The sequence below is a fragment of the Musa acuminata genome, chromosome BXJ2-6 (genome assembly GCF_036884655.1).
Source record: "Musa acuminata AAA Group cultivar baxijiao chromosome BXJ2-6, Cavendish_Baxijiao_AAA, whole genome shotgun sequence".
Classification (NCBI taxonomy): Eukaryota; Viridiplantae; Streptophyta; class Magnoliopsida; order Zingiberales; family Musaceae; genus Musa; species Musa acuminata.
Window position 1 is genome coordinate 34,325,797 of NC_088343.1, and position 25,831 is coordinate 34,351,627.

At 37.4% G+C, this 25,831-nt stretch overlaps 1 protein-coding gene across 1 annotated transcript in view; it reads right to left on the bottom strand.

The window, feature by feature from the left end:
- Positions 1 to 25,831, bottom strand: part of LOC135615335 (1,4-alpha-glucan-branching enzyme 2-2, chloroplastic/amyloplastic-like) — a 43,382-nt gene that overhangs the window by 7,257 nt on the left and 10,294 nt on the right. Inside the window, exons 5-16 of the mRNA XM_065113651.1 lie at positions 22,662 to 22,704; positions 21,631 to 21,690; positions 21,047 to 21,127; positions 16,477 to 16,593; positions 16,197 to 16,280; positions 15,034 to 15,155; positions 6,876 to 6,995; positions 4,661 to 4,790; positions 4,467 to 4,577; positions 4,008 to 4,136; positions 3,558 to 3,661; positions 2,566 to 2,710 (exon numbers count right to left, since the gene is read on the bottom strand). Coding sequence (XP_064969723.1) covers positions 2,566 to 2,710; positions 3,558 to 3,661; positions 4,008 to 4,136; positions 4,467 to 4,577; positions 4,661 to 4,790; positions 6,876 to 6,995; positions 15,034 to 15,155; positions 16,197 to 16,280; positions 16,477 to 16,593; positions 21,047 to 21,127; positions 21,631 to 21,690; positions 22,662 to 22,704 — 1,246 coding nt within the window. The remainder of the gene's footprint in view (positions 1 to 2,565; positions 2,711 to 3,557; positions 3,662 to 4,007; positions 4,137 to 4,466; positions 4,578 to 4,660; positions 4,791 to 6,875; positions 6,996 to 15,033; positions 15,156 to 16,196; positions 16,281 to 16,476; positions 16,594 to 21,046; positions 21,128 to 21,630; positions 21,691 to 22,661; positions 22,705 to 25,831) is intronic.

Genomic DNA, 25,831 nt, shown 5'->3' on the forward strand with positions numbered 1-25,831 from the left:
ACCCAAAACACTCCTTGCTATAAAGTATTATAAATTATCGTCAATATTCACTCCAAAGACACATGAAAATAACACTTATGTTGGTGTAGGAAACATATAATTTCTCCAAAATACAAACGAAAAAAAAGAATTTGGTTGGCCATTTTATGGCTATGATACTCTTTATTTGGTATCAATATAATGTGCAATACCCATTACCAGCGATGTCTTGCCATCTAACATGAAAATATGGAGAAAAATGAGGCTTACACTAAGGGAAAGAAGTAAAACCATGCAAGTTAACAGGACATTGACAGGTCCCACTTCATACAACTGTTCCACTTCCAATATTTTACAGTTTTAAGTAACTAAAACCTCAAGAATTGTCATACCAAAGTACTTAGTCTATACAGTCAAATACTAGTAACCAAAGGCAGTTTGACCAATGGTTTCAATACCGCTCTATAAGGTAATGGCAATATTTACCAGTCCGATAGGGAACTGGTAAGCAGATCAATGAGAATCAGACTGTATAGACACAGTATGAGCTAGTGCCATCAGGTACAAGCTTGTACCACCCCATTTAAGGGTTGTACCAGGCTTACAGCCTGTACCAACCCTTACCGGACTTGGCACGACTTGTATAAGACGGTAAGCCCACCCTGTTGAGGCTGCCCAACTATGGACGAATATCTCTTGTGTGTCCCATGCCTTGGGTAATCCCAGTTAAGGTAGTGTTGATCTATTCGAACCTATCACGAGTTTGATCCAAATGGATCAATTGAGATCAACCCTAGGGAACATCCATTCAAATCTATCTTCGGTTTGAGTGAAATGGATCATGGCTTGATCCATTCAGATCTAGACTAGATCCACTCAATGTAGGCTTAGTCTGTTCGTCAGATCTAGCCATGATTATAGTATCTAGCTCTGATCCAATCAGATCCAACCTATTTTTTCATGGATTGAGTGTAGATTCATGTGAATCTAGGCTAGATCTTAGTGAATCTAAATTTGGTGCAATTATGAGTGTGCAGATCTGATCATATGTTGAATTTTTTTCTTGGAAAATGTCTCCAAATCAATCAACTTCCGATCCAACATGGCAGCACACCCATCGCTTGAAGCAACACCATTATTGACAGTGCATCCATTGTGACTATATTGGTAGGAACAGAGGAATAACCTATCTGAAGCAGCATTTGATTGGTAGATATTCCAATGACTGCTAGAGAAAACAAACAAAAAATCTGAGATGCATGTCATAAAAGTAGCAGGTTTCCAATACGAGGATCATCACAATGGTGTTGACCTGGGCCTCAGAGCCCGGGTCAACTATACACGACAAAGCAACGAGACATCGGCTTGTCAACTCACAGTATGAGTATGACAGTAGCAACAGTAGTGGCAATGTGTTGAGCTAGTTCAGTGGATTATTGACAGAGAACCACCACTTCTACTAGTGCATAGGGATTGGGTAGGAGTCCTAACATTGGGTAGCCGACTATCCCTCCTCAGTTGGACAGGATAGGGTGCATGAGACAATCTGAACTATGAGGATTTATTATAGGACTTGCTAGGAGGGTAGCTCCTGATGTCATTGAGTTGAATCCTACTGCTTACCTAGATAGCAAAACAAACAATGGACTCATAATCCCTACACGAAGGAGAACATTGGAAAAGCTATTGTAAGGTGTTCAACTCTCATAGGATCTCGACCTATACAACCCAAGGTCCTTACCATCGGAGCATAATATCATCCATTAAGAAGGCAGGTCTCCACATACAACCTCTTAACTGTAGGAAGATAGATGACACGTATCTAGATGAGGTCTAAGAGATAAGAGATTGGATTAAATCATTTAAGAAGTAATGAGACCTCTATGATGTTATATTGATGTACAAACAAGTAAGACCATCATCAACTTTCTTGTTTATTACAACAGAAGGGTAGTTTTCCAAGTTGGTTGATGTGTCCGACAAGATCCATGATGCTAATTATATAGAGAGCTTGATGGACACATGATTAGACATCTACACTCTTTTCTCTTTAATTGAGAGATGAGGAAGCATTTAAATTGACTGTAAAGTAAACAAGGTTTCAAGTTTTGGAAGGCTAGATGAAGGAATGAAAGGAAAATATGTCACAGATTTGACTTTGATGGGACCTTAGAGAAAAGATACTGATAACTCATTTCTTTAAATTCTGCTTTCGATTCACTTTATCATTGTTTGATTTGATTGTATATGCAAAGACAAGGAGTGAAAAAGAACCCTGAATTAGGATTTTTAAATTTCTGGCTGATTTTCAGTCTTTTTGTTGGAATTTGGTTTGTTGGCATGCTGGTATGGCTTGGACCTGTATTGGTCTGAGCCTGGACCAGTAAGGGTTCAGTACCTGGTATTGAATTTCTTGGTTTGACCATTCATGTAAGTAAATTTTTGAAGTGGTGAATGTTCACTTGTTTCTAAATGCAACTTCAGTTATAGGAAAAAACATGCCAGAAAAAGAAATCCTTGCTAAGTCAGTATACAAATTCCATTACAGAAAGGATGGAATATTGATGGAGGTGATTTTATAGTAACCTTGTCCATTAACCAGAATGCAATCGTCTTATCACCAACAAGAGCTTGGTCATGGCTTTCAGCATAAGCCACACATTTCTCTAACCACCTCCTGTTAGTGAGAGTGTGAACAATATCACCCATCTTCCAGTCTTCATCCTTTAACCTGAATAAATCATTAAAGAACTCACTTTCAGTCTTCAAACACATAATTTAAGCTTATTAATAACTTAATCACAAGAAAATAAGTCTGTCATGGAGGCTGAAATTTGTCAGTTCAAGTATGAGGAAAGATGTATCTATATGAAGTTGTATGCTAAAGGCCATGACAAGAAACAGTGAAAATGATATAGGACATTTGACCGTGGGAGCTTATTGAACCACTAAACTTCTTAAAATAGCATATTAGTATGATTGAAATTAGAGATTTGTCACTAGGTGGTGCAAGTATAGTAAATCTAAGAACAGTAAAATTAAACCAACAACAAACATAATAGCATGGAATAAATTATTCTTGCATTCTGTTGTGCATCAACATTAATTAGTCAATCTCATCACTCAAATTTGTTTATAAAATGTACTAGAAGGTGCCTAAGTGCAAGATATTTAATCATAACACTAAAAAAAATGCAATATGTCCACCTGAACCAGACAAATAAGTGTTATGCCTTTCATCAAGAGAAATCATACTGTTTGAATGTGTATCGTAGTCAGTGGACCATGGCTAATTTTTAGTTCAAAATTCAGGTATAATAATATATTCTTCATAGTGACAACACAGTAAAATGTGCCATCTGATCTTTTATGCAGTTTTATAAATCAATTTTTTGGTTGGACAGCATAGGAAGCTACTATTAACAATCCACTATCAACTTACTAATGAGCAGCATAGGGTAATTATGGACATAATAAAAGCATAGAAATGAATCTCTCATAGTCAACAAAGAGTAAACACATGAACCTGAAATTCTCAACAACAGAAGGATTTTATATATGAATTTCCAATTACTTACTTCATAATCTCAATCCATTTATCTGGAATAGCCATATGAAGGCGATAGTCAAAACCGACACCACCATCTTGTACAGGGATGCAGAAAGTTGGCATTCCACTAACCTATTCAAGTAAACGATTTGTTATGCAATCATTATGAGATGTTAATATAAGTAAAACATGTGGATGAGAAACCGTGAATAACAATGTCTGAATCATCTGAAACAAAAAACATATGATTAAGGACATCCACATAATAGCCCAATCAACATAAAAAAGTAAAAGAATAGAAGTGCCTACAATGTTTATGCCAGATTTCTAAAACTAAATCGATCTTCTTCAATATATATCTTAAACCAAAGAGATATTATGAAAATTCACTGGCAAAAGATCAATCATCTTGCACTTCCAATGACTTCTAATATTAAAAAACAAAACATGTTTCGAGGATCTTCAAAGTTCCACTTACATCTTCACCAATAGCAACAGCCTCTGGATAAAGCCCATGGATCATGTCATTTACCAGCATCAAGTAAACCATTGCATCCATATCAGTAGCATATCCAAAGTATTCATTGTAACTCCCAGTAAAACCTACCTGAAATAAACAGGGAATAAAAAAGCAACAACACAAAAGAAGAATTTTAGCAATTAATGTGAATTCTTTTACAGAGAATTCCTAGGTAATGATTTCCTGTATCAGATGGATATAGATAAACAATTTAGTTTTTAAGTCACTGTGACATTTACTAAGTTGTAAAACAATAATCTCAGAATTCTGCAGCATGGACATATGTTAAAATGCTCTAATTTTAATCATTAGCACTACTTCAGATGTTGCAGTATTACAACAAATTGAAGAAAATTAATCAGCATCGTATTCAGTTAAAAGCTCAAGAAAACCATAATTCATTAAAAATCATCTAACCGCAAGTCCATGATGAGTGTACATCATTGAGGTCACACCATCAAATCTAAACCCATCAAACTTGTACTCCTCCAGCCACCATCTCGCATTGGATAATAGAAATCTTACAACCTAAATAAAGGAAGCAAGAATATTAAAGTAATCAATTTAAAGAAGCAAAATAAGTGTCGAAAATTGAGATGTTTGTTCCATACTTCCCAACTTCCATAGTTAAAAAGGCGGGAATCCCACATCCAATGATGACCACGTGAGCCAGAATGGAAATAATGTGAATCAGTACCATCAAACTGATTCAGTCCATCAAGCACATTGTTTGACGCATGACTGGATATAAAATGAAACAAGTTAAAAGGAATGTTTGTTTCTTAAGATGAATGCATAACAAGGACAATAAAAAAATGTTATGCCATAAATTTGACGGTGGCATATACATGAATATTATAAATATAAGTACATAAAACTTGCAAATACATGCCATGCATGGTTAGAGATACATTTGATATAGAGCATGTTAGAGATACACTAGGTTCACCTTTTGCCCAAGTATCAGATAGTTCTTTTAGATGGATAAAATAGTTATACGAGCATGCCATGCATGGTTATGTCTACTCAAGTATGCCATAGCAAACATATAAGTTCAAGCACCAGGAAAAATCACTTTTTCTTTCCCCCTTCCCCAAACCTCCCAAATGATCTTCGTCAACTTTTTGGTGATATATGAAAATGATTCCAGTTGAACAGAATGACCTACAAATTTCTATAATTCACTAATTGAGAATCTAGTTTACTAGGATGGTAAGTACATCATCTCCAGTGTAGCATAATGGAGATTCTAAAATATTCTGATTTAAGTGAACAAATACATAGACTTGCAACCGTCAAATCAAAATCACCATCAAGAAATGCCTGCAAAAAAGCTGCTTATTCATGAGAAAACCTGCAATCATGGATTGAACTTCAAGCTAAACCAAGCCAAAAAGGGACAGACCTGTTAAGGGTGCTTATGCAAACATTTGGAACTGCAACATCTTATTGCAGTCAAATGGCTCTTCTTGTACAACTGTATACAATTTTATGATTTAGATAAAATCTGTTGAAAACACCGGGTTCTTCTCAAAGAAAAGGCTATGTCAAACTCAAATTCCAAAGATAAATTAGATGACCATGATACAAAATAGCAATCTATGTATTTCACTGATTATGCTATTTTCGAAATGTTACAAGTCATCACTGTCATAATTAGGGTTAAAATAACATAATAATATTGCCTAAAATTATAACTACTCCAACTTCCTCTTTTCTTTTCTTTTAAAATTAATTGAATCCTCTAATAGAAATAGGGCCTAAATAAAACAAAATAACCAATGGCCTAGCACTAAAACCAACACTCTAAAAACTATCACTGGTGCTAACAGCATATAGTATGTCATTGCAACCGAAGAAAATAACTACGACTTGGATCTATAATAAAAATTGAAGAAAATGGAGAGCCACTTGCTTTTGGAGAGCATCTATTGTAAAAATTAGCCTATTTAATGCAATGAACTCTGTAATATTGGGATTTGCACACAATATATATTCATGTTTTTACTAAGCAGGAGCCTGCAAGTCATACTACATATCAAGCTTCTTGTGGAATCAAATACTTGCATCACTAAGTATACAAGTTGCCGGATAAGGAATTTTGAAATGTCTTTAATCCTAAAATTCCATGTGGAGTTTAACATCCTTCCATTTACTTGTACATTTAACCTTTGCCTCAACTATCTCATAGGCACATTTAACCTTTATCACCATCATTGTTGTACCACTTTAATGATATATGAAATAGGGTTTTGAATACCGATCTATACCGGTGTACCGAGATCTACTCGGTACAGTACATACCGTATATACCATTAGTACGTTAGGGCGTACCGACGGTACATCCTAAAACCTTAAAAATACATTCATCTACCATGCCAAGGCATATTAACCGGTATGACTCGGTAACAATCGAAATTTGGGGTGATACCAATCGATACGCCTCGATATCGATCAAAACATTGGTACTGCTCGGTAGAGGGTGTAAGCATACAGATATCCTCTCGGACCGATATGTATCGCCCGTACCTGACGATACACATCAAAATTGAAAACCCTGATATGAAAAATAAATTTAAGTTAATTAATAAAAATAGATGCCTTTGGATATCTTGAGCCTCTAGAAGTCCAATAGCATAAAGAAAAGTAAAACCCTTAAGGAAGTTAAGAAAACAAATGCAGAAGCACAACAACATAGAAAACTGAGATCAAAATGTGATGCACAAGTGCAAGTCATAACCAAAAAAAGAACATATTGGAAGGTACCAAACAACAAGTAGCCATCTAATAATATTAATATCTTCCGTAGAAAATTTTACAGGTCACCTGTGAACAATATCCATGAGAACAAGAAGACCAAGCTCATGAGCTCTGTCAATCAAGGACTTGAGCTCATCTGGGGTTCCAAAACGACTGCTGGGAGCGAAAAAGTTTGTGACGTGGTACCTGCAACATGTATTACAGTCAAGGCATGTTTTTCAGAAACTAAGGGAAGAAAAGAAAATTAGAATTAGGATATGACTACTTGAAATAATAAGTCTGCCAAATTAATTTTTTGGAATAATGGGCACCAAATGTTCCAGAAAGATACTCTAGTTATTGCAAAAATTTAATGTTTGTAAGTGTTGTAACTTTTAAGGTACAAGCGATGTTAATCAATTCCAAACAAAATCTTAATAGACAGCATTAACAGGTGAACTCTTAATCAAAAGGTATGTAATTAATAAGCTGCAAATTGTCTTGGCCCCAGAACTATCTCCTAGCATATGAATAAGTCCAACTACTGTTGAATGACCATAGAGAACCAAGCTGTGCCACTCCACACTGAACTGTGCTATGTTTACAAAAGGCAAACCAGAGGTACAAGGCAAGTTCAAATTTAATTTCATTCATATAAATGTAGATAGAAATAATATATTGATTTATTATCCCTTTCAAATTAAAATTGGGCAAAACCAGATATATTTTGGCATGGCAGGGGAACACACCATCAATCACAAAATATGTATCATATTGTTACTTACAATATGATACCAATGACATGTTACTCCATCAATAATTTCACAATTGAGACCAGAAAAAGGCTTATCTCTCATGTAAATAGGGTTCAAGGTCATTCAAAACTCTAAAGCTGCACACTTCACCATCCTGTCCCATAGTTCCCAGTAACTACATTAATATTCTTCTTCACATAAACCGTTTCCATATGTCATCTACTTTGTTTCATAAATCTCCATGCAAAAAGTGCATCCCCTTTTACAGAAAAATGGCACTTGATGCCATTTGTATGCTTATCGCAAACTACATGTATTAAAGCAGAAAGAATCTTTAGATGTCTAAATAGAATATACAACACATATGTGGCAATATTTACTTAATATTATTGAAATGACCATCTAAGATTGACATCTTATACACTCATAATGAGAGAAAAGTAAAGACAGGACCTTGTTTTAAGTATGGAATTTTTTGTCTTTTCTTCTGGTCAGGATTTTGAGTCAAAGGGATATCTATGGTTCAGAATAGGCTATGTAGTTTATTTTTTGCTCATTGTGACTGTTCGTTTGTGGTTTTACCTTGTTTTAATGAAACAAAGATTTTCCCTGAAATGATGGCCATAATTTACTCTGAACTTTTATTAATAAATAGATTTACCCTTTACAAAAATGTACAAATATATCACAAAGATTATCAACAAGGCCAAACCATAGGGGATAATATACTGTTTTATTCATGACCCGATATCAACCTATGTTAATACATCCTAAAACAGGATATTGCAACCAAGGTTCACAATTTCATACCATAACGAAGTATCGAGCTCAGCTCGGTATGGTACGAGCATACCAAACGGTACGCTTTGACGTACCACTCGGTGTGTGTGTGTGTGTGTGTATATATAATAAAAAAATTTTAAAAAAAGGGCGATGTCATCGAGGCGACGTCGCCTCATTTCTTCTCCCCGTGAAGCCTCGGCTTCTTCTCCCTGCGACGTCGCCTCAAACGAGGAGGCGACATCTCATCTACGACATTCGACAAGGCAGGGCAACGATGGGTCGGGATCATCGAGGGAGAGCGACGTTGGATCTTCAGGTTCTCCCTTTTCTTCTCCCTCTTCTTCCTTCTTCATCGGCTAATACTGTCCGGTAGTTGGCAACGATAGTCGAAATCGACCATTACCAACAGATTTCGGACGGTAACGAGGCGGAAACGGCTCCAATCGATGGTACTGCCCGGTAGCAAGCGGTCGGCATACCAGTCTGCTGTCGGACCAATATGTACCGTCCGGTATGGACGGTATCATTCGAAATTAAAATCCTTGATTGCAACATTCTATACCAGTGTTGCCACAGGCGATCACTAGGACTGTATACAAGCCTTAAGGTCATAAACTATGCCGGGTTGGACTAAGGACATCTAACTATCTTGCTTGGAACACCGAGTGAATATATACAATCATACATTAATATGTATAAACACAAATATTCATGCATGCTATGAAAATATATTTGTATGCATAATACATTACATTTCTTGGTTTGAGATATATATACTAGCATATTCTTAACTTTTCCGAGTCTATATTAATTATGCAACATGTAATATATTTTTAATATTGTTGAATTATTTATGATTTTATTCTTCAATATGAAAGGTGGATCACCTAGGATCACATAGTCCCTTTGGCATCTATGTTCTACACATTACCACACATGAGCTAGCAAGACCAAGATATATGAATCTTGGTTACAATTTATACATGCAATTAATTTGAAAATTTTAATATAACACCAAGAATAGATGCTACAAGCACAGGAATGCTAGATGTAGAAATTTACATCATTTCATTACAGGGCATCCTGCCTTAATGATTAAAAGAAATGCAACAAGTGATTATGGTTTTACTCAAATCATAGCACATCGAACACTCATCACGCTTTTGAGTTTTGACAATGTCCATAAGTACTAGATTACCAAACAAATGCTTTAGCCAAAAAAGGATGGATTAGAGGAGAAGGCGAAGAAGACCTCACACTTTTCCAACTAGATAATTCCCAAGAAAAAAAGATTGAATGGAAGGGCAATCAAGGCTTCTGACACTTCCATTTATAGATTCCTATTTTAACATCATAAAAACCATGGTATGCAATTTCGAATGGTACCGCCCAATACAGTTAGTACGTACCGGTCCGATGGCATACCGATATGCGGGCCGCGCGCTACCGAACGGATCGTGCTACAGTACTACAGTAATACACTGTAGCAGTGCTACAGTGCTATAGTAAGAGGAAATCGCTCGGTAAACCCTGGTGTACCGTTCGGTATGCCCTGATGTACCATTCGGTACACCCTGGTGTACTGTTCGGTACACCCTAGTGTACCGCTCGATATGCTGGTACTGTACCATACCGAGCCAACCTCGAAACACTGGTATGGTACGGTATTGCATACCTTGATATAAACAAATCTGCATGTGTTATAATCCCACGTACAAAAGGAGGCCCAGCAATAGAAGATGCCAATATGAAGGAGGAGATAGTGGAGGAAGAGGCATCGGTGCAAAGGGGTGGGGAGGAGAAACCTAATTAAATCTGCATGTATGTCCGTGTTTTTTAGTTTGTTTATACATTGCATAACATGTAGAGGGACGGTCGAAGGCTTAACAGCCCCAATTTAATTAGGTTTGGTGGTCATTTTAGGCTTGTAAATAAAGGTTGTATCATGTGGACACTTATGGGAGATTTCGGTTTGTAGTGGACCATTTGGCCCCTTTGTTGTGTAACCGTTCAGAGCTTGTAAAGTCTGTTTGTAATTTGCACTGGCTATGAAGTGTTTTCTGAAATGATTGCTTGTGAATCCCGAGTAAGGTGCTTTCTTTAACCCGTTTTCTCTTTTGTAGGTCCTAAAGGACCATAAGAGGTCTCAAGGAGGCTGACCTTTACGGACGAACACGTAAGGGTGTCGCACGACTTAGGCAAAACCAACTAAGTCCGTGACAGATGATATCAGAGCGAGACAAGCACTCATAGAAACACTTGGCATGCAAACGTGGGGGTCCTAGCGAGGCTGCGTTGAAGGCAACCAGCACGCGCGATCGTTTGGGGGAAAGCGGGCATGGAGATGTAGGGAAAAGGAGTCGCTCAGAGGAGCGGGCATCTGAGATTGGCATTCAGAGAAATGGCCAACCTTTCGCGCAAGTGGCACCATGAGGATAAGCAAGCTGGGAAGAATACGTAGTGCACAAAGGTTGGAATGGCTGAGTTTGAGCTACAGCTCAACGTTGGCAATCATACTTAATTGTGCTCAAGGCAAGCGAGGCGCTTGATAAAGGATGAGACCATGTAAGGTGGAATGGGTTGTTCAGCGACCGAAAGAGTTGTGCAAAGCTCACAGAGGTGAGGGGAATTGCTAACTCGAAGAATTTGGTACTCATGCAAAGGCCTGTATGCGAATGATATAGAGTGTTCGTGGCCATCCCAAGGCGATCGAAACTCAATGCCATGGAGCATTAAAACTTTCTCTTCAGTATGAGAAGGATACGTCCGTAGGAAGCTGAAGTGTGCAGCGAGTTCAGCATGTTGCTAGGCCTTGAGGGTACAACGGGGGCTATATTGACGTGATGTCACAATCTAGCAAGTGCATTTACGGGAGGCAGAACAATGCACAGTTTGTTCAGCAAGGCGGAGTAGTTGCTCCAAAACTTTCAGAGAGAATGAAACGAAGAGAGAAGTTGCTCCAACGGGACAAATATCCAGGAGGGATAAGTCCCGACTCTCCAAAGGGAAAACCATGTGCAACGGACCACACATATTGAGCAGAAGTACCTCAAAATAATTTCACAAGGATCAATGGACCGAGCGAGTGACGAGGAGTCATCACATGATCTCGCTTGAGACAATGCATTGGAGAATATATTGTGAGATCAAGTGGGGGAGCGACCCAAGGCAACACAAGATGAAGGTACACTTAGAGTCAATATGGAGATCAGACTCAACGAAGGGCTAACTCGTGGAATGGTGGGCACGAGGGCCACCATCAACTCAATGTAAAACGAGGAGCGGAACAACTTGAGTGACTTGGCAAAGTACCCAAGCCGCATGAAGGGAGCCAGCATAGAAGATGGAACATGAAGCGGAGGCACAGAGCTTTCCTTGGACAGAGGTCAAGGACATGAACTCTTACAAAGGCAAGAGCGGGATCATGTCGTTCCATGGGTCCTTCATTATGATGGAGCCGACTCATCTTGCATGGTGCCAAAGACGAATGGAGCTTCTGGGCACATGCACCTTATCTCGAAGAAGCATTTGATGGAGGAACTAAAGTGACTCAACTTGTGGAGGCGAAGTTGGGTTCAGAAGGCCTTGACACGGGGCAAGAGGAAACAAGGGTGGGTACTCTTGAAGAATATGCTATAGTGTTACCATTCAAATTGCCATGAAGGGAGCGGTGCACAACAGAGATTGTGCTAGTAAGGGCAGATGCCCAGGATCTAGACAATGGTGCACCAATTTCAACGAAATCGATGGACTTCAAGAGCAACTAGGCGACAGATTATCCTAGAGCGGTGCCTCATCTAGGTGTGACCCAAGAGCGAGTGGCCGAAGGTCAATCGCCAAAGGAACAAACACAATCGAAGGTGGAAGAGGCCCTACGATGTGTTGGCAGAGGCCACACATAGAGGGATCATAATCCGAGTTGAATGCAATGGAGATATCACCAGGTGATGACATGGTGCAGCGGATCGTTGTGGAATAGTTCATGGCAATACGATACACACGATTTAGTCTCGTGAGGGACTATATCATACAAAGGTATGATCGAGAGCTACTAGGAGCTCCACTTCGGTGAACAACACGATGGCAAGAAGGCTATGGATTCAAGGAGTGAAAGCCATGGTACCGCAGAGGCAGATCTTCTGTGCGTGCATCGAATTTTGCATCAGATGAAAACCTTGGTCATTAGTATATGGGGGCTATGTACCACTGAGGAAAAAGTTCGAATGCAAGTACCAATGAGTCCCATGGGAGGGACTTGATCATGCAGAGGTATGATCAGAGCAGCTGGAGAGTTGGACTGCTCCAGAGCTCATATTTGCTTAAGGGAGCCCGACAAGTCAGAGGACAAGGCCGAGTAAGCGAACGTTGCTACCAAGGAAGCTAAGGATAACAATATCGGTGCGAACCCTACAACATGATGGCAGAGGCCATACATGGGAGTTACAGCCTATCTTTTCATCGACTAAGGGGAACTGCTTAGAGAACACAAAAGTGTTGAAGCAAGGAGTCGAAAGGAGCGAGGAAGCGACGACGAGTCCAAAGGGACTTAGCTACCCAAAACCAAGCATCGGTTAGACTGGAGGTGGACTTGGAGGAGTGCCACCGAGACATATCTACCGACCGTGAAGAAAGGGATACAAATGTAAGGCGACGGATAGTAGGACCATGGGCATGGCAGCGCTATGGTATCGCAGAGGCTAGAATTCTGTGAAGTCATCGATCTCTTGCTCTCATGGGGGGAGAGCGCTTGGTCGTGAAAGGGGCCGAGGAGGTGGAGAATACGGAGGCAAACTCTAAGTACCAAGATAAGACTGAAGGGCAAAGGCCAAGGAACTTCGTAAGACCGATGTCAACGAGCTTCTCATAAAGATAGCTGAAAGTGGACTTTGGGTCATGCAAGAGTGCACGACCAAGGAACGAAGTAGGCAGTACGCGGTGTTGTACCTTTGCTACTCAGTGGAGTAGGCGACAGGGTTGATGGAGAAGACAGTACAATCCTAGAGTCGACCAAAACTATTAAAGACTTAATCCAAGTTGGGGTGAAAACTTCCTGCATTCCAGAAGTTCGATGGCATTGAGAAGGTGAATTACAATAGCTAACTCAATGCAATGAGTGCAAACACTCGATGCTCCAAAAGTGTGAGCAAGGAGCGGACAAAGGCTAGTAACCAGCTCGATACATGGAGTACAACCCTCGAGGAGACAAGCGAAGTCAAGTAACCTTCGCCTTCTCAACTCTTAAGAGAATGGGCGAAGCCGAGTATCCCAATTCTCTTATCTATCCAACAGATGAGCTCTGTACATGTTCAAAGACCCTTCGAAGAAACCAAATGGAAGACAATAATTGTCGAATCTTCACCAATAGTGATCAGTGCTACTAAGAGTAGGTTATCCGCTTCATTTACCAACATAATGCCAATCAAAAGCGGAAGTGATGCAAACCTACTTGGAAGTGACAACTAAGTGAAAGAAGAGTCGATGAGCACATTTTGTGGAGGAATAACCCAAAAATTTCAAAAATTTACGAGATGATGCTTGTTAAAGCTCCAACAAGCATCCACCCAGTTCAAGCAGCATGAGGCATTTAAGAGACTAGCGCATAGGAAGAATAGTCTTTTCCTTCATCTGAATGATCTATAGGAACCAATATGAATCAACACAACTCAACCAACCACACACTAAAGTTAGAGTCATTGGTGAGTTGAAACAACATGGCAGATCAAAAGTTCGATTACTCAACAATAGCAACGGAGAGCAGCCGGGAGCCAAGAGGCGCATTGTAACTAGAGCTGAAGATTGAAGACTCAGTAAAGGCGAGGAGTTGCAGTGTCGGTAAAGGCTTCGATGAGGACGTCGAAGGAATAAGTAGGGGAAATGTCACGGACAAAACTATAAACAGGGTGTTTAATGTAATGCTCATGTATGTCCGTATCTTTTGGTTTGTTCATGCTTTACACAGCATGTAGAGGGACGATCGAAGGCTTAACAGCCCTAATTTAGTTGGGTTTGGTAGCCATTTTAGGCTTGTAAATAAAGGTTGTGTCATGTGGACACTTGTGGGAGATTTCAGTCTGTAGTGGATCATTTGGACCCTTGTTGTGCAACCGTTCAAAACTTGTCAGTGCAGCTCATAGGAGGTTTCAGTCTGTAGTGGACCATTTGGATCATTTGGACCCAAGTGAGGCATTTTCAACCCGTTTTCTCTTTTGTAAATCCTAAGGGACCATAGGAGGTTTCGGGGAGACTGTCCTTTGCAGACGGACACGCAAGAGTGATGCACGACTTAGGCAAAACCAACTAAGTCCATGATAACGGAAAGACAAAAAGAGATGCTTTGTGCCTCATGAGCCAAGTACAACAGGTTTACTAGTCAGTGCAGCTCATACTGGATCAAACAAAGCAAAAACATCCAATCCACAACCCAATTGGTTGTTGGACCAATAAATACCAGCTCATATCAACCAGTGACGACGATATTTTAATCTATGGTCAAGTCAAAGTAAATCCAATAGGATGCTAATAAACAAACAATGGACTAACAAAAGATATGATAGTTCCAAAATAATTTAGCTTATAGGCAAATGGCATTATGTCAACTTTTACAACCATTAAGACAAAAAATATTCTTTTCTTTTTTTCCAAGGCAATATATGCAATCACATAAGGAACATGGAGACAGAGAAAGCAATAAGGGATTAAAATACTACCCAAAGCTTCCATAATATGAGTGCTCCTGGATGGCCATTATTTGAACAGCATTATAACCAAGCCTTTGGATTCGAGGCAGCACATCATCCCTAAAGCTAGCATATGTGTTTATCTTTGGCTCCTGCATATGACCATAATTCAGTTACTGAAGTGGAACTTTTTTCATGTTGTAACTAAAACAAAATATCAACTCAATTGGAGTATCTACCCAACAATACCAAGTATATTCTACAATCCCTTCTTACAAGGAAAGTAGCTTTGTCTAACCTCTTTAAATGAATGTCCACCATTACGACCAGAATAAAACAAATACTTGTATAATGCAGGTATAAAGTAGCATTATTGATATCCTGTATCATCTTTGGCACTCCAAAATATCAATCAATAATCTAAGTGTGATGAAACAAAAAACAAAGACAGCTTCCTGTAGCTACTGCATTCTTTAGAAGCAAAAGGCAGTCAATCTAAACTGAAAAGATGCTTTAGCAATCCTTGTAAGCAAAACCTCAAATTGGACTGTATTGAATGAACCTGGGCACTTGATTCAGGGAGTATCGCATTTAGAATGTGAAAACTACCATGCTCACCATTTCAAATCCTTCTTCTCTCTCTTTTTTAACCCAAGTTATGTATTCAAACTATATAATTTTATGAAAACTTCAACATTGAGTATGTGCAGTGATTGAAGACAAAATGGAGAGGGGAAGAGGACTCGTGCAACTCACATCATTATTTTGCAAGTCAATTTCTTGCATGAATTTTTTTTTTTCATTCTCATCATTCTATAAGCTTGGGACAATTCATAAATCCTAGAGATGAGAGGTTTTGATAATAACTAGGACAAGTTGAGGTGAAGACCACTATGGGCAAGAACTTCATATTTAATAGAGACAAAATGAGATATCACTAAAAAGGTGAAGATAACTAATTATAGAAACATCATAGTTACAAAAAATAACAAAGGGTATACAAATACTGAATTTGCAGATCATTATTATTTTCAGTCTAAAAAAAACGGATTCTTAGACTGTATATCATGCACTTCTATACATCAGCAAGAAGAGGCAATATGCAACTTGAAACTGCATCCTATAGGTCACTAAGGTAAATTAAAAAAACCAGTACAAAAGTCACCATTATCAATGAGAGGGTGAAATCATACCGGACTACTCATTCCAACATGTGACTCATAAATGCGCAATGATTTTGGAGCTTTTGGTTGAGCATGTTGGAAGACATACTTTTCCTGCAGATGCATTTAAAATGTTTTAGGAAATAAATAGCTGCAGTGCTGCACAAAAGACCTCTATCCAACCAGAGCTCATATGGAAATATAAGCAATAAGGAAGCAATTGCACTAGTGTCACTATAAGTAATTAAAAGAATCATACCAGTAATATTAAAATGACAATGATAAGGAATAGCAGAAATAGCATCTGTACCTCTTCAGGTGGATCATAGTATATTCCATTGTATGGTATTTCACCTGGGGCTTGTACAGAAAATTTGATCCAGGCAGGAATGGAATCTTTGATGCCGGATGGAGTATCCATGCGTATCTATGATGTATTTTTAGCATTTAATAACCAACAAGATCATTGTACTACCATTGTCCCATATATGAAGCAAAAAATTAGTATGCTACTATGCTTTGCACTTGTGCTTCACATATTTTGATAATGAACAGCTCAACATACAAACATGATTAGCATTAGCAAGCACATAAAGAATGAACAAAATGCATCTCCTATAGGCATTCCAGTACTTGAAATTAAAAGGACAGCTAAGGATGCTAGTTCGAGTAGAAACAAGGAATCTCAAGCATGAACTCACATGGTCATGTTTTGTACTTCCTGAAAGACTAAAAGCTAGAGAGAAAAAAAACTTGCTTTTTCTTAATAATAGTGCTAAACTGCTAATATGGTTCACAATTAATTTTTAACAACTTTGATATCCTAGCTTAAGACCAAGTCGTGTTTAAAACTTTAATGATGAAAAGTTCGAGAACAAATCATAAATATTTCATATTGTTGATCTATTTGAGTTCAGCTACTGATTTCCAGTTTCCGATTAGCAAATGTTTTGGTGCTACAACCAGAGTGGATGGTATAAATCACAACTGAAAATTCAAAGGTAGCTGTGTAGCAGAGGAAGATTTACCAAGAAAATCAAAGAACTAATTAGTTAACTGTAATAACATTTGCACCCTGGAGATCTATGTTTCATGCAAGGATTGTAATTTCGGTCCGTACCGATTTATCGAGCCTTGCTTGATACGGTATGCATCAATACGGCAAACCTTGGTTTCAAGGTCTCTAAACATAATCATCTAACAAAGATTTATGGTGCACAGCAACTACAATTGTCAGTAATGCCTTAAAAAGCAAGGTTAGTCATACCAAAGTATACCACTCGATATGAGCGATACGTACCGGTCCGACAAGGGACTGGTACGAGTGGTACATTAGTACGCCCATATATACTATGTGTCAATACGTTCAGTATGGCTTGGTACAGCTTGGTACATATCGTACCGATAGCTAGTCAGTACACCGGTACAAACCAATAATGCAAACCATGTTAAAAAGTACTTTGTCAGTTTGTCCTAAGTGGGGCAAAAAAAAAATTTAACCCATGGAATTTAATCCTTCATTCTTAATACAATGAAAAACATGGCCAGGACAAAAGCTATAGGGTAAAATGATCCCCATGATGTATCATTCACATGTTTAATTATATTTCTTAGTTAAAAAAATTAAGGTGACTTTTCAAGTGGATTCTAAGTAGTTTGTTAGTCAACCTATAATTGCCAATAATTAAATCTAAGTAACAGATGTCTTTGATTAAAATGTCCCTAATATCACAAACCTAGTTAATTTTGCTTAAGTCGTGTAACATCTTTGCGTGTACGTCCGTAAAGGGTTAGCTCCCCGAAACCTCTTATGGTCCCTTAAGGACGTACAAAAGAGAAGATCGGTTAGAGAAAGCGTTTTAACTCGGGATCCCACAAGCAGCAATTTTAACAAATACTTTATAGACAATGCAAATTACAAACATAGACTTCGTAAGCTTTAAACTATTCAAGGTGGTCCGCCGTGGTCAAAAATCCCCACAAGTACCCATATGACACTACTGCAAAGCAAGATAATGTACCAGCCCTAAACACTACCACATAGGCCCATTTAGGCCCATTTAACCATATGCCACTGGAGTAGCTCCTAGATGTAGTGTTGGCTGACACTCCACACCACTCTGCAAAGCTAGAAAATCTCTAAAATTGATACCTGGATAGCCTATTTCTGGGCAATTTTGCCTTTGCATGACGATTGCACACAACCTGAGTTTACAAATCTGAAATGGCCACAAAAACTAACAAAAATAAGGTTGTTAAACCTACTATAAGCCCTTTACATATTGTGCAAAGCATGAACAAAACCAAAAGGCATGGACATACACGAGCATTACATCGAATACCTTATTTACAACTTTATCCATATATTCTCCCCTACTTATTCCTTCGACATCCTCGTCGAAGCCTTTACAAACACTGTATCTCCTCGCCTTTGTTCAATCTTCAATTTTTTGCTCCAATTGCAACACGCCTCTTGGCTCCCAATTGCTCTCCGCCATTGTTATTGAGTAATTGAACTTTGATCCGCCACGCTACTTCAACTCGCCAATAACTCTAACTCTGGTGTGGGGTCGATTGAGTTGTGCTGATCTTTGTTAGTTTCTGCAGATCCTTTAGATGAAAATAAGGACCTTCCTTTTTATGTGTCAGTTTCTCAAATGTCTCGTGCCGCTTAAACTGGGTGGATGTCTATTAGAAATTTAACAAGCATTGCCTCACTGACTTTAAAGTTTTTAAAGTCTTTCCTCTATAAAATTTATCATTGATTCATTTTTCACTTAGTTGTCACCTCCAAATAGGTTTGCATCACTTCCGCTTTTGATTGATATTTTGTTGGGAAATAAAGTGGACAATCTAATCTTGGTAGAACCGATCACCATTAGTGAGAATTAAACAACTATTGTCTTCCACTAAGTTTCTTCGAAAGGTCTTTGAACCTGTGCAAAGCTCCTCTACTAGATAAATAAGAGAACTATGATACTCGGTTTTGCTCATTCTCTTAAGAGTTGAGAAGGCAAAGGTTACTCGACTTCGTCAGCCTCCTCAAGGATTGTACTCCATGTATCGAGCTTGTTACTAACCTTCGGCTGCTCTTTGCTCACACTTCCGAAGCACCTGAAGTATTTGCACTTCTTACATTGAGTTAGCTACTGCGATTTGCCTTTTCATTGCCATCGAACTTCTATAATGCAAAAAGTTTTGCTCGAAAAGAGCAAGATTTCGTCCCGATTTAGAGCAAGTCTCTAATAGTTTTGGTCGCCTTTGCGATTGTATCATCTTCTTCATCATTTTTGCCACATATTTCTTTAAGTAGAAAAGGTGCAGCACCACGAATTGCCTACTTTGTTCCTTGGTTGAGCACTCCTGCATCAACCCGAAGTCCCCCACTATTCAAAAAGTACATAGCTTTTTGAATAATATTAAAATGTTAGTTGATTATTTAGAGTTACATATTAGTAACTGTGACATTATAAGGAGTTATTGTATTTGAAATAACATAAACAGAAACTATATGACCTAGTACCTGGTTATCTGAATATGTCTTAAGAATTATAATGTTACAAATATTTTGTTAGTTACTTAAGATTACATACTCGAAATATTGGCATCATAAGGAGTCACTGTGCTTAAATTGCACTAGAGTTAAACAAAGATTAGTAAGACCTCGTGAGGCACCTAACTCACAACTTCCAATTGGTCAATTTATATTTTATACACTAGTTTACATACAGCCCAAAGCTAAAGTTTTGTTGATTACATGAGCTAAGATAATAATAACACAACTACATCATAATCAAACACTATGGAAAGGAATTTTGCTTTGCAGCCTTATGTTTGACATTCTTCCAAGTTGTAACAAAGGCTCACAATTTCGCATATTGGTACTACATTGGTGAGGGTTCAGACTGGTACCAGTACATACTGAGTCTAAAAAATTAGAAAACTGAAAAGGTACAAAAATTGCCTGGCACAGAGCTTGTACCACCCTAGACCAAGCAGTACCAGCCCTATAACAGGTGTATCGAGTGGTACGGGCCCTGTACCAGCCAGTATAGGTGTGGTATTAGGCATACTGCCCGGTTTACTTGGTCTTCTGTGTAGGGTATCCTGCCTGTAAACACAGCTTGTATGGAACTGTTCTAGGCGGTACTGTAAGCTTGCTTCTAACAGTTAAGATCTACTTTAGAAACACAGGTATTTTATTCAACAACAGCATAAGAATATAACCAATAAAGCTAACATGAAAATGCAAATGCATATTGATTTTCCACTCATAATCTACAATAGCATACAATGTTGGACATACAAATACCTACTGCATCGGTTGATAATGATACAAAAAGGACATGCCACTGGTCAACGCTGATAAAGATGCATGAAACAAAATGCCACCAGCCCAGGATCAAGGGACACATGAAAACAACATGCCACACATATTTGGCTGGTACTTATCATGCCAAGGCAGAGATAGACCACAACCATGGAAAGTAGCATGTAGATCTTTGTCATAGGTTTCCACATCAATCCATGGTGGCATGCAGATCATCAAGCAGTAGTATGGTTGGCATGCCATGGCTTGAGCTTGTATAGTGTTATGTGCCAGTCATGGATGAGTCACTTGTTCACAATTGACATCTTTCCACATTCTCAGCATGGTACATGAAACATGCCCGGACATGAATAATGTGGTACCAATTGTTGCAAGAAAACAAAGAGGAGAATATAGAACATGTACTTGTAGATACATGCAAGAATCCAACCAAGATCCAAGGGAACAAACATTTACATATGATACTAGTTATTGCAAACAAGCAAAAACTATTATGAGTACTTATCACTGTATCAGTTTATAAGAGCAGCCAACTATAGAAATAACAAACCTTTACACGTGAACCATGAGGAATAGGTGGTGAGCCATCTGCATTATTAGGTAGAAAGACCTCCCAAACGCCATACTCCTTCTGAACATGATGAATCAATAAATGTCAGCAAACAATACCTAACATATGAAGCCCATATGCGAACAAAAGCTGAACATGAATTTTGCAAGATAACACCTTAAAATAACCATGTATATGAAATATACATACAATTCAAATGATGGTTAGTGAGAAAGAACTTAAAAGCTTCATTTCTATAACTTTGAACAGAAGAGATACTAAACAAATCAGCATAAATTTTAACAGTAAGCCCTCCAGTATGGTTTAGCTAGCTTCAGTATTTCCATAACCAGTATAGATACCATGAAAAAGAACTATGTCATAAAGAAGGTGAAAAAAATTTCACTCATCGGCTCTTTAAGATAAATTTTTACTGACAACAAAAAATTTAGCTTTAAAGACAAAAAATTGAGCCAGAATACTGCAAAGCACATGATATAAGATTATGCAACTTTATTACTCAATTTACAAAAAAAGATATCATAATCCTGAAATGAAATAAATTTGGTGGCAAATCACCATACCCGAGTCATTACATCTGCATTGGGGTTCCAATTGTTAAAATCTCCTATGAGGGTCGCCCACTGAAACTCAACACTGAAGGATTTAGAAAAGGTATACAGAGAATGTAACAAAAGCTAAAGTGAAGAAATTCATAATTTAGAATTGGCTGATCCATATGAAACGTGGACATAAAACATGGCATAAACAGGATACAGTACTGACATGCAAAAAAAGCAAATCTTATTAAAGTAGAAAGTAAAATACACATGACAAATAATAGATGTATATTTTTATAGAAAATTGTAATTGTACGATATTGACAATCTATGATCTAGAAGAAACAATAAGATCATTTATTTAAGTAGCCAATATTTACAAAAGCATTTGAAACACTTATAAAAGATTATAAAGTCAAAAGCCGTATTGTTTATAGATTGCCAATATTTTATGACTTGAAATCAAGTATTTGATCCAAGTGTCCAACACAGACAGTAAAACAAATAAATGAGATGGCACAACTGGCCTATATTTTTGAACTACCCAACACACCAGGTAAGTGTTTGATAAGCATCAGAATCCAAGACAAACACAATGTGGACATAGAAAGCATTTAAAGATAAACTCCGTTCTTTACAGTCACTCCTTAACTAAGTAATTAAGTTCTTATGTATATTACAAAAACCTCATAGTTATTACACATGTCGTGAATGGTGAAACAGAATGCTAGCAACCTGCCAAGCAAGCTCTGTTTATTCATTTTAACTGCTAAAAGTATGGTTTAGCAGAAAATTCTTAAATTTAACTGAAGAAAGCTAGCTGAACACTTTCCTAGTATAATTCAACCTAAATATAAGGATTGGCATGTTATGTTGCTCCTGCATCATGAAAAATCTTCACAAGCATCCAGTGTTAGGAATAAACATATACACCAAGCATCAAAGAGTTTAACTAACAAACCCAAGAAAGCAAGTTGTCAATTCATGATTATATCAGGGCGGCAAGGTAGCAAGGCATAAAACTAGAAGATAGATACTTTTAAACATTTACCAACCTTTGCTCCAGGTGCCCACTCCCGATAAGTGATGCCATTGGCACTAGAAATTGAGCAAAAATGAAGAACTGAGTGATTTAACAGAAATGAGTGCAAGAAAGAAAATATTGAGTGCAACATCAAACAGCAACAAATAAGTTGAGACAGTAACTAATTTGCAAATATTAACTATTACAAACGTTAAATTTTTCTAGTTGAGAAAAAGAACATTAAAATTTGCAGTAAGTGATAGTGTGGTACCATCATTTTATCATGGTTTACAGTACCGGTCCGTACCGCCCGGTATGGGCGGTACGTACCGGTCCGACAGACTTGCGGTATGTACCGGTCCGATAGACTTTCGGTACGCGGACCATATGTTACCGTTCCGACACTGTAGCAGTACTGTAACACTGTAGCACTGCTACAGTGCTCGGCACGCCTGAATATACCGCTCGGTACATCTGGGTGTACCGAGCGGTATACCGTACCATACCAGTACCGAGTCCAGATCGAAACTCCGGTACGGTACGGTATTGCGAACCTTGCATTTTATAGCATCAAACTATTACAAAACATTAACATTTTCTATTTGGTAAAAGAACAGAGTATAATAAAATTAAAACTTCATAACAAAAATCACTATACTCGACATTGGACAATAGTAATTAGTATATGAATCACAATGAGAATACCCTGGGATAATAAGTGATACACTTATGTTGTAAGATAAGGAGACAAGGGACATATACAAGCAACTGTACAAAGTTCTCAATAACTCCTAAACTTTCCTATTAGGGATTTTATGATCTTCCAGAACAGAGAGAAAAGTTGCAAAGCCATACATTATTGTGTGCATTTGTGATTGTAAAGTACAATGAAAAGTGTATGAATCACAATGTGAAGTATACGAAACACAATGAAATATATTATGTGCGTTTGTGATTGTAAAGTACATTTTATCCATTTTGTTCTTTTTTCTGTAGAGTTATTTCCTGTTAAGTCAACTTTTCGCATGTGAGCTTATTTCTCATTAAACATCAACCAAAATGAGCACAACAATAAAATAGTACAAAATGATGCATGATCTGAAGTTCTGAACTATCTCTAAACATGTGGAGACAGAAATGGATCTCAGAACCTCAAAGTTTAAGCAAGTATAGCAAGAGCCTATATTATTTATTAGATTTCTAAGACATATATATATGTATATATATGTGTATGTATACATAATATTTACATGTATATATACATGTATATATACATATATATGTATATATGTATACATACATGTATATTACATACATGTATATATATGTATATATACATGCATATAAATATATATATAAAGTAACCACATAGATACTAGATAGTAACAAGCATCATTTTCCATAACATCCATCCCATCCCATCAAAATTTCCCTTCATTTTCTATTCTCTTCTTTATGAGTTACAAAACATAGATATATGAGTAAAATAGTGAATTAAATCAATACGAGTTGAGGTCCTCATGCCTCATACTCAGGCTAGGGACCAAAAATAATTCTAGTGGGTTTCATTAAAATGGCATACTGTGTTGTATCCAAGGTTTGAAAAATCGTACCGTACGAGCGTTTCGATATTTGCTCGGTACGGTACGGTATACAGAACGATATATATATATATATATATATATATATATAATTCAATGATGTCGCCTATCTCTTCTCCCCAGGCGGGGCGACGTTGCCAAGGCGACATCACCTCATTTTTATATATAATTTTTTAAAAAAAATATTTTATATATATATAAAAGATTTTTTATATATAAAATATATTTATAAAAGGCAACGTTGCATCGCCTTTTTCGGTGACGTCGACAAATATATATATATATATATATATATATATATATATATATATATATATATATATATATTTTTTTTTTTTTTTTTTTTTTTTTTTTTTTTTTTTTCTTCTTCTCCGAGCGACATCATTGGGGTGACATCCCCGAGGTCGCCTTATATATATATATATATATATATATATATATATATATATATATATATATTTTTTTTTTTTTTTTTTTTTTTCTCTCTTCTCCGAGCGACATCGTCGAGATGACATCCCCGAGGTCGCCTTATATATATATGTATATATATATGTATATATGTATATATGTATGTATGTATGTATGTATGTATGTATGTATATATATATATATATATATATATATATACCATCCGGTAACGGACGGTCCAACTGACGGACTGGTACGTACCGCCCGTACCGGGCGGTATTATTCGAAACTGCATACTTTGGTTGTATCATCTCAATATGTAATGATCATATTCAATGATTTTTTTAGGTTTTAAGATAGAAGATGACAAACTAATAAAATAAGGGAAAAAAGATTGTCGAAATAGCCCACAAATGGAAGAAATACGTCAGAAGTAGGATGAAATCAATAGATAGGAGGGAAAAGTAATACCCATTAATGACATAAAGAAAACTCATGCTTTCATCAGCAAGTATCCAATTCTGAATCTTTCCATTGACTCTCGAAATAAGATTCTTAAAGAAAGGACTCACAGGATTCAACTTATAGATGCATTCTTGAAGAAAGAAAGGTACAGGAAAAAGGAAAAATATGGCAAAATCAGCCACGTCTTATAAATTGAAGTCTGTCAGGATTGTTCCAAGGAACATGCAGACTTTTTCTTTCTTTTTTAATGAAACTACTAATGGGCCAGAACTTTAAACTTTGACAAAAGAATCCTGATGTTACTATAGCATGGCACTGGAACTGTAGCATAAACAGTGCTCAAGTACAGTAACATGTTACAAATGATCTCCAAACGAAGGAATAAAATATCAGTCAGACTGGTCTATACTAACATTGATTTACCAGTCAGACCAGAAAACAGGATACAGAGGAAGCAATTTTAACTATTCCAGATTCACCCAATCTGGTCCAGAGCAGGGTTACAACCTAGTAACCCTCCTAAACCAAATTTTTCATCCAGTTTTGATAGTATCAATTTTTTTACAGTTGTCTTGCTCTTTTTTTTTCTTTAATCTTTTCTCCCACAGCTATTTCTTTCCCTTCCATTCTCCCCCTTCTCTCCGTCTTTCTATTTGGTCATTGCCAACCAGTACATTGGCATATGCAAGCACAAATGATTCGATCCTGAACCTAAAAAGAACAATTG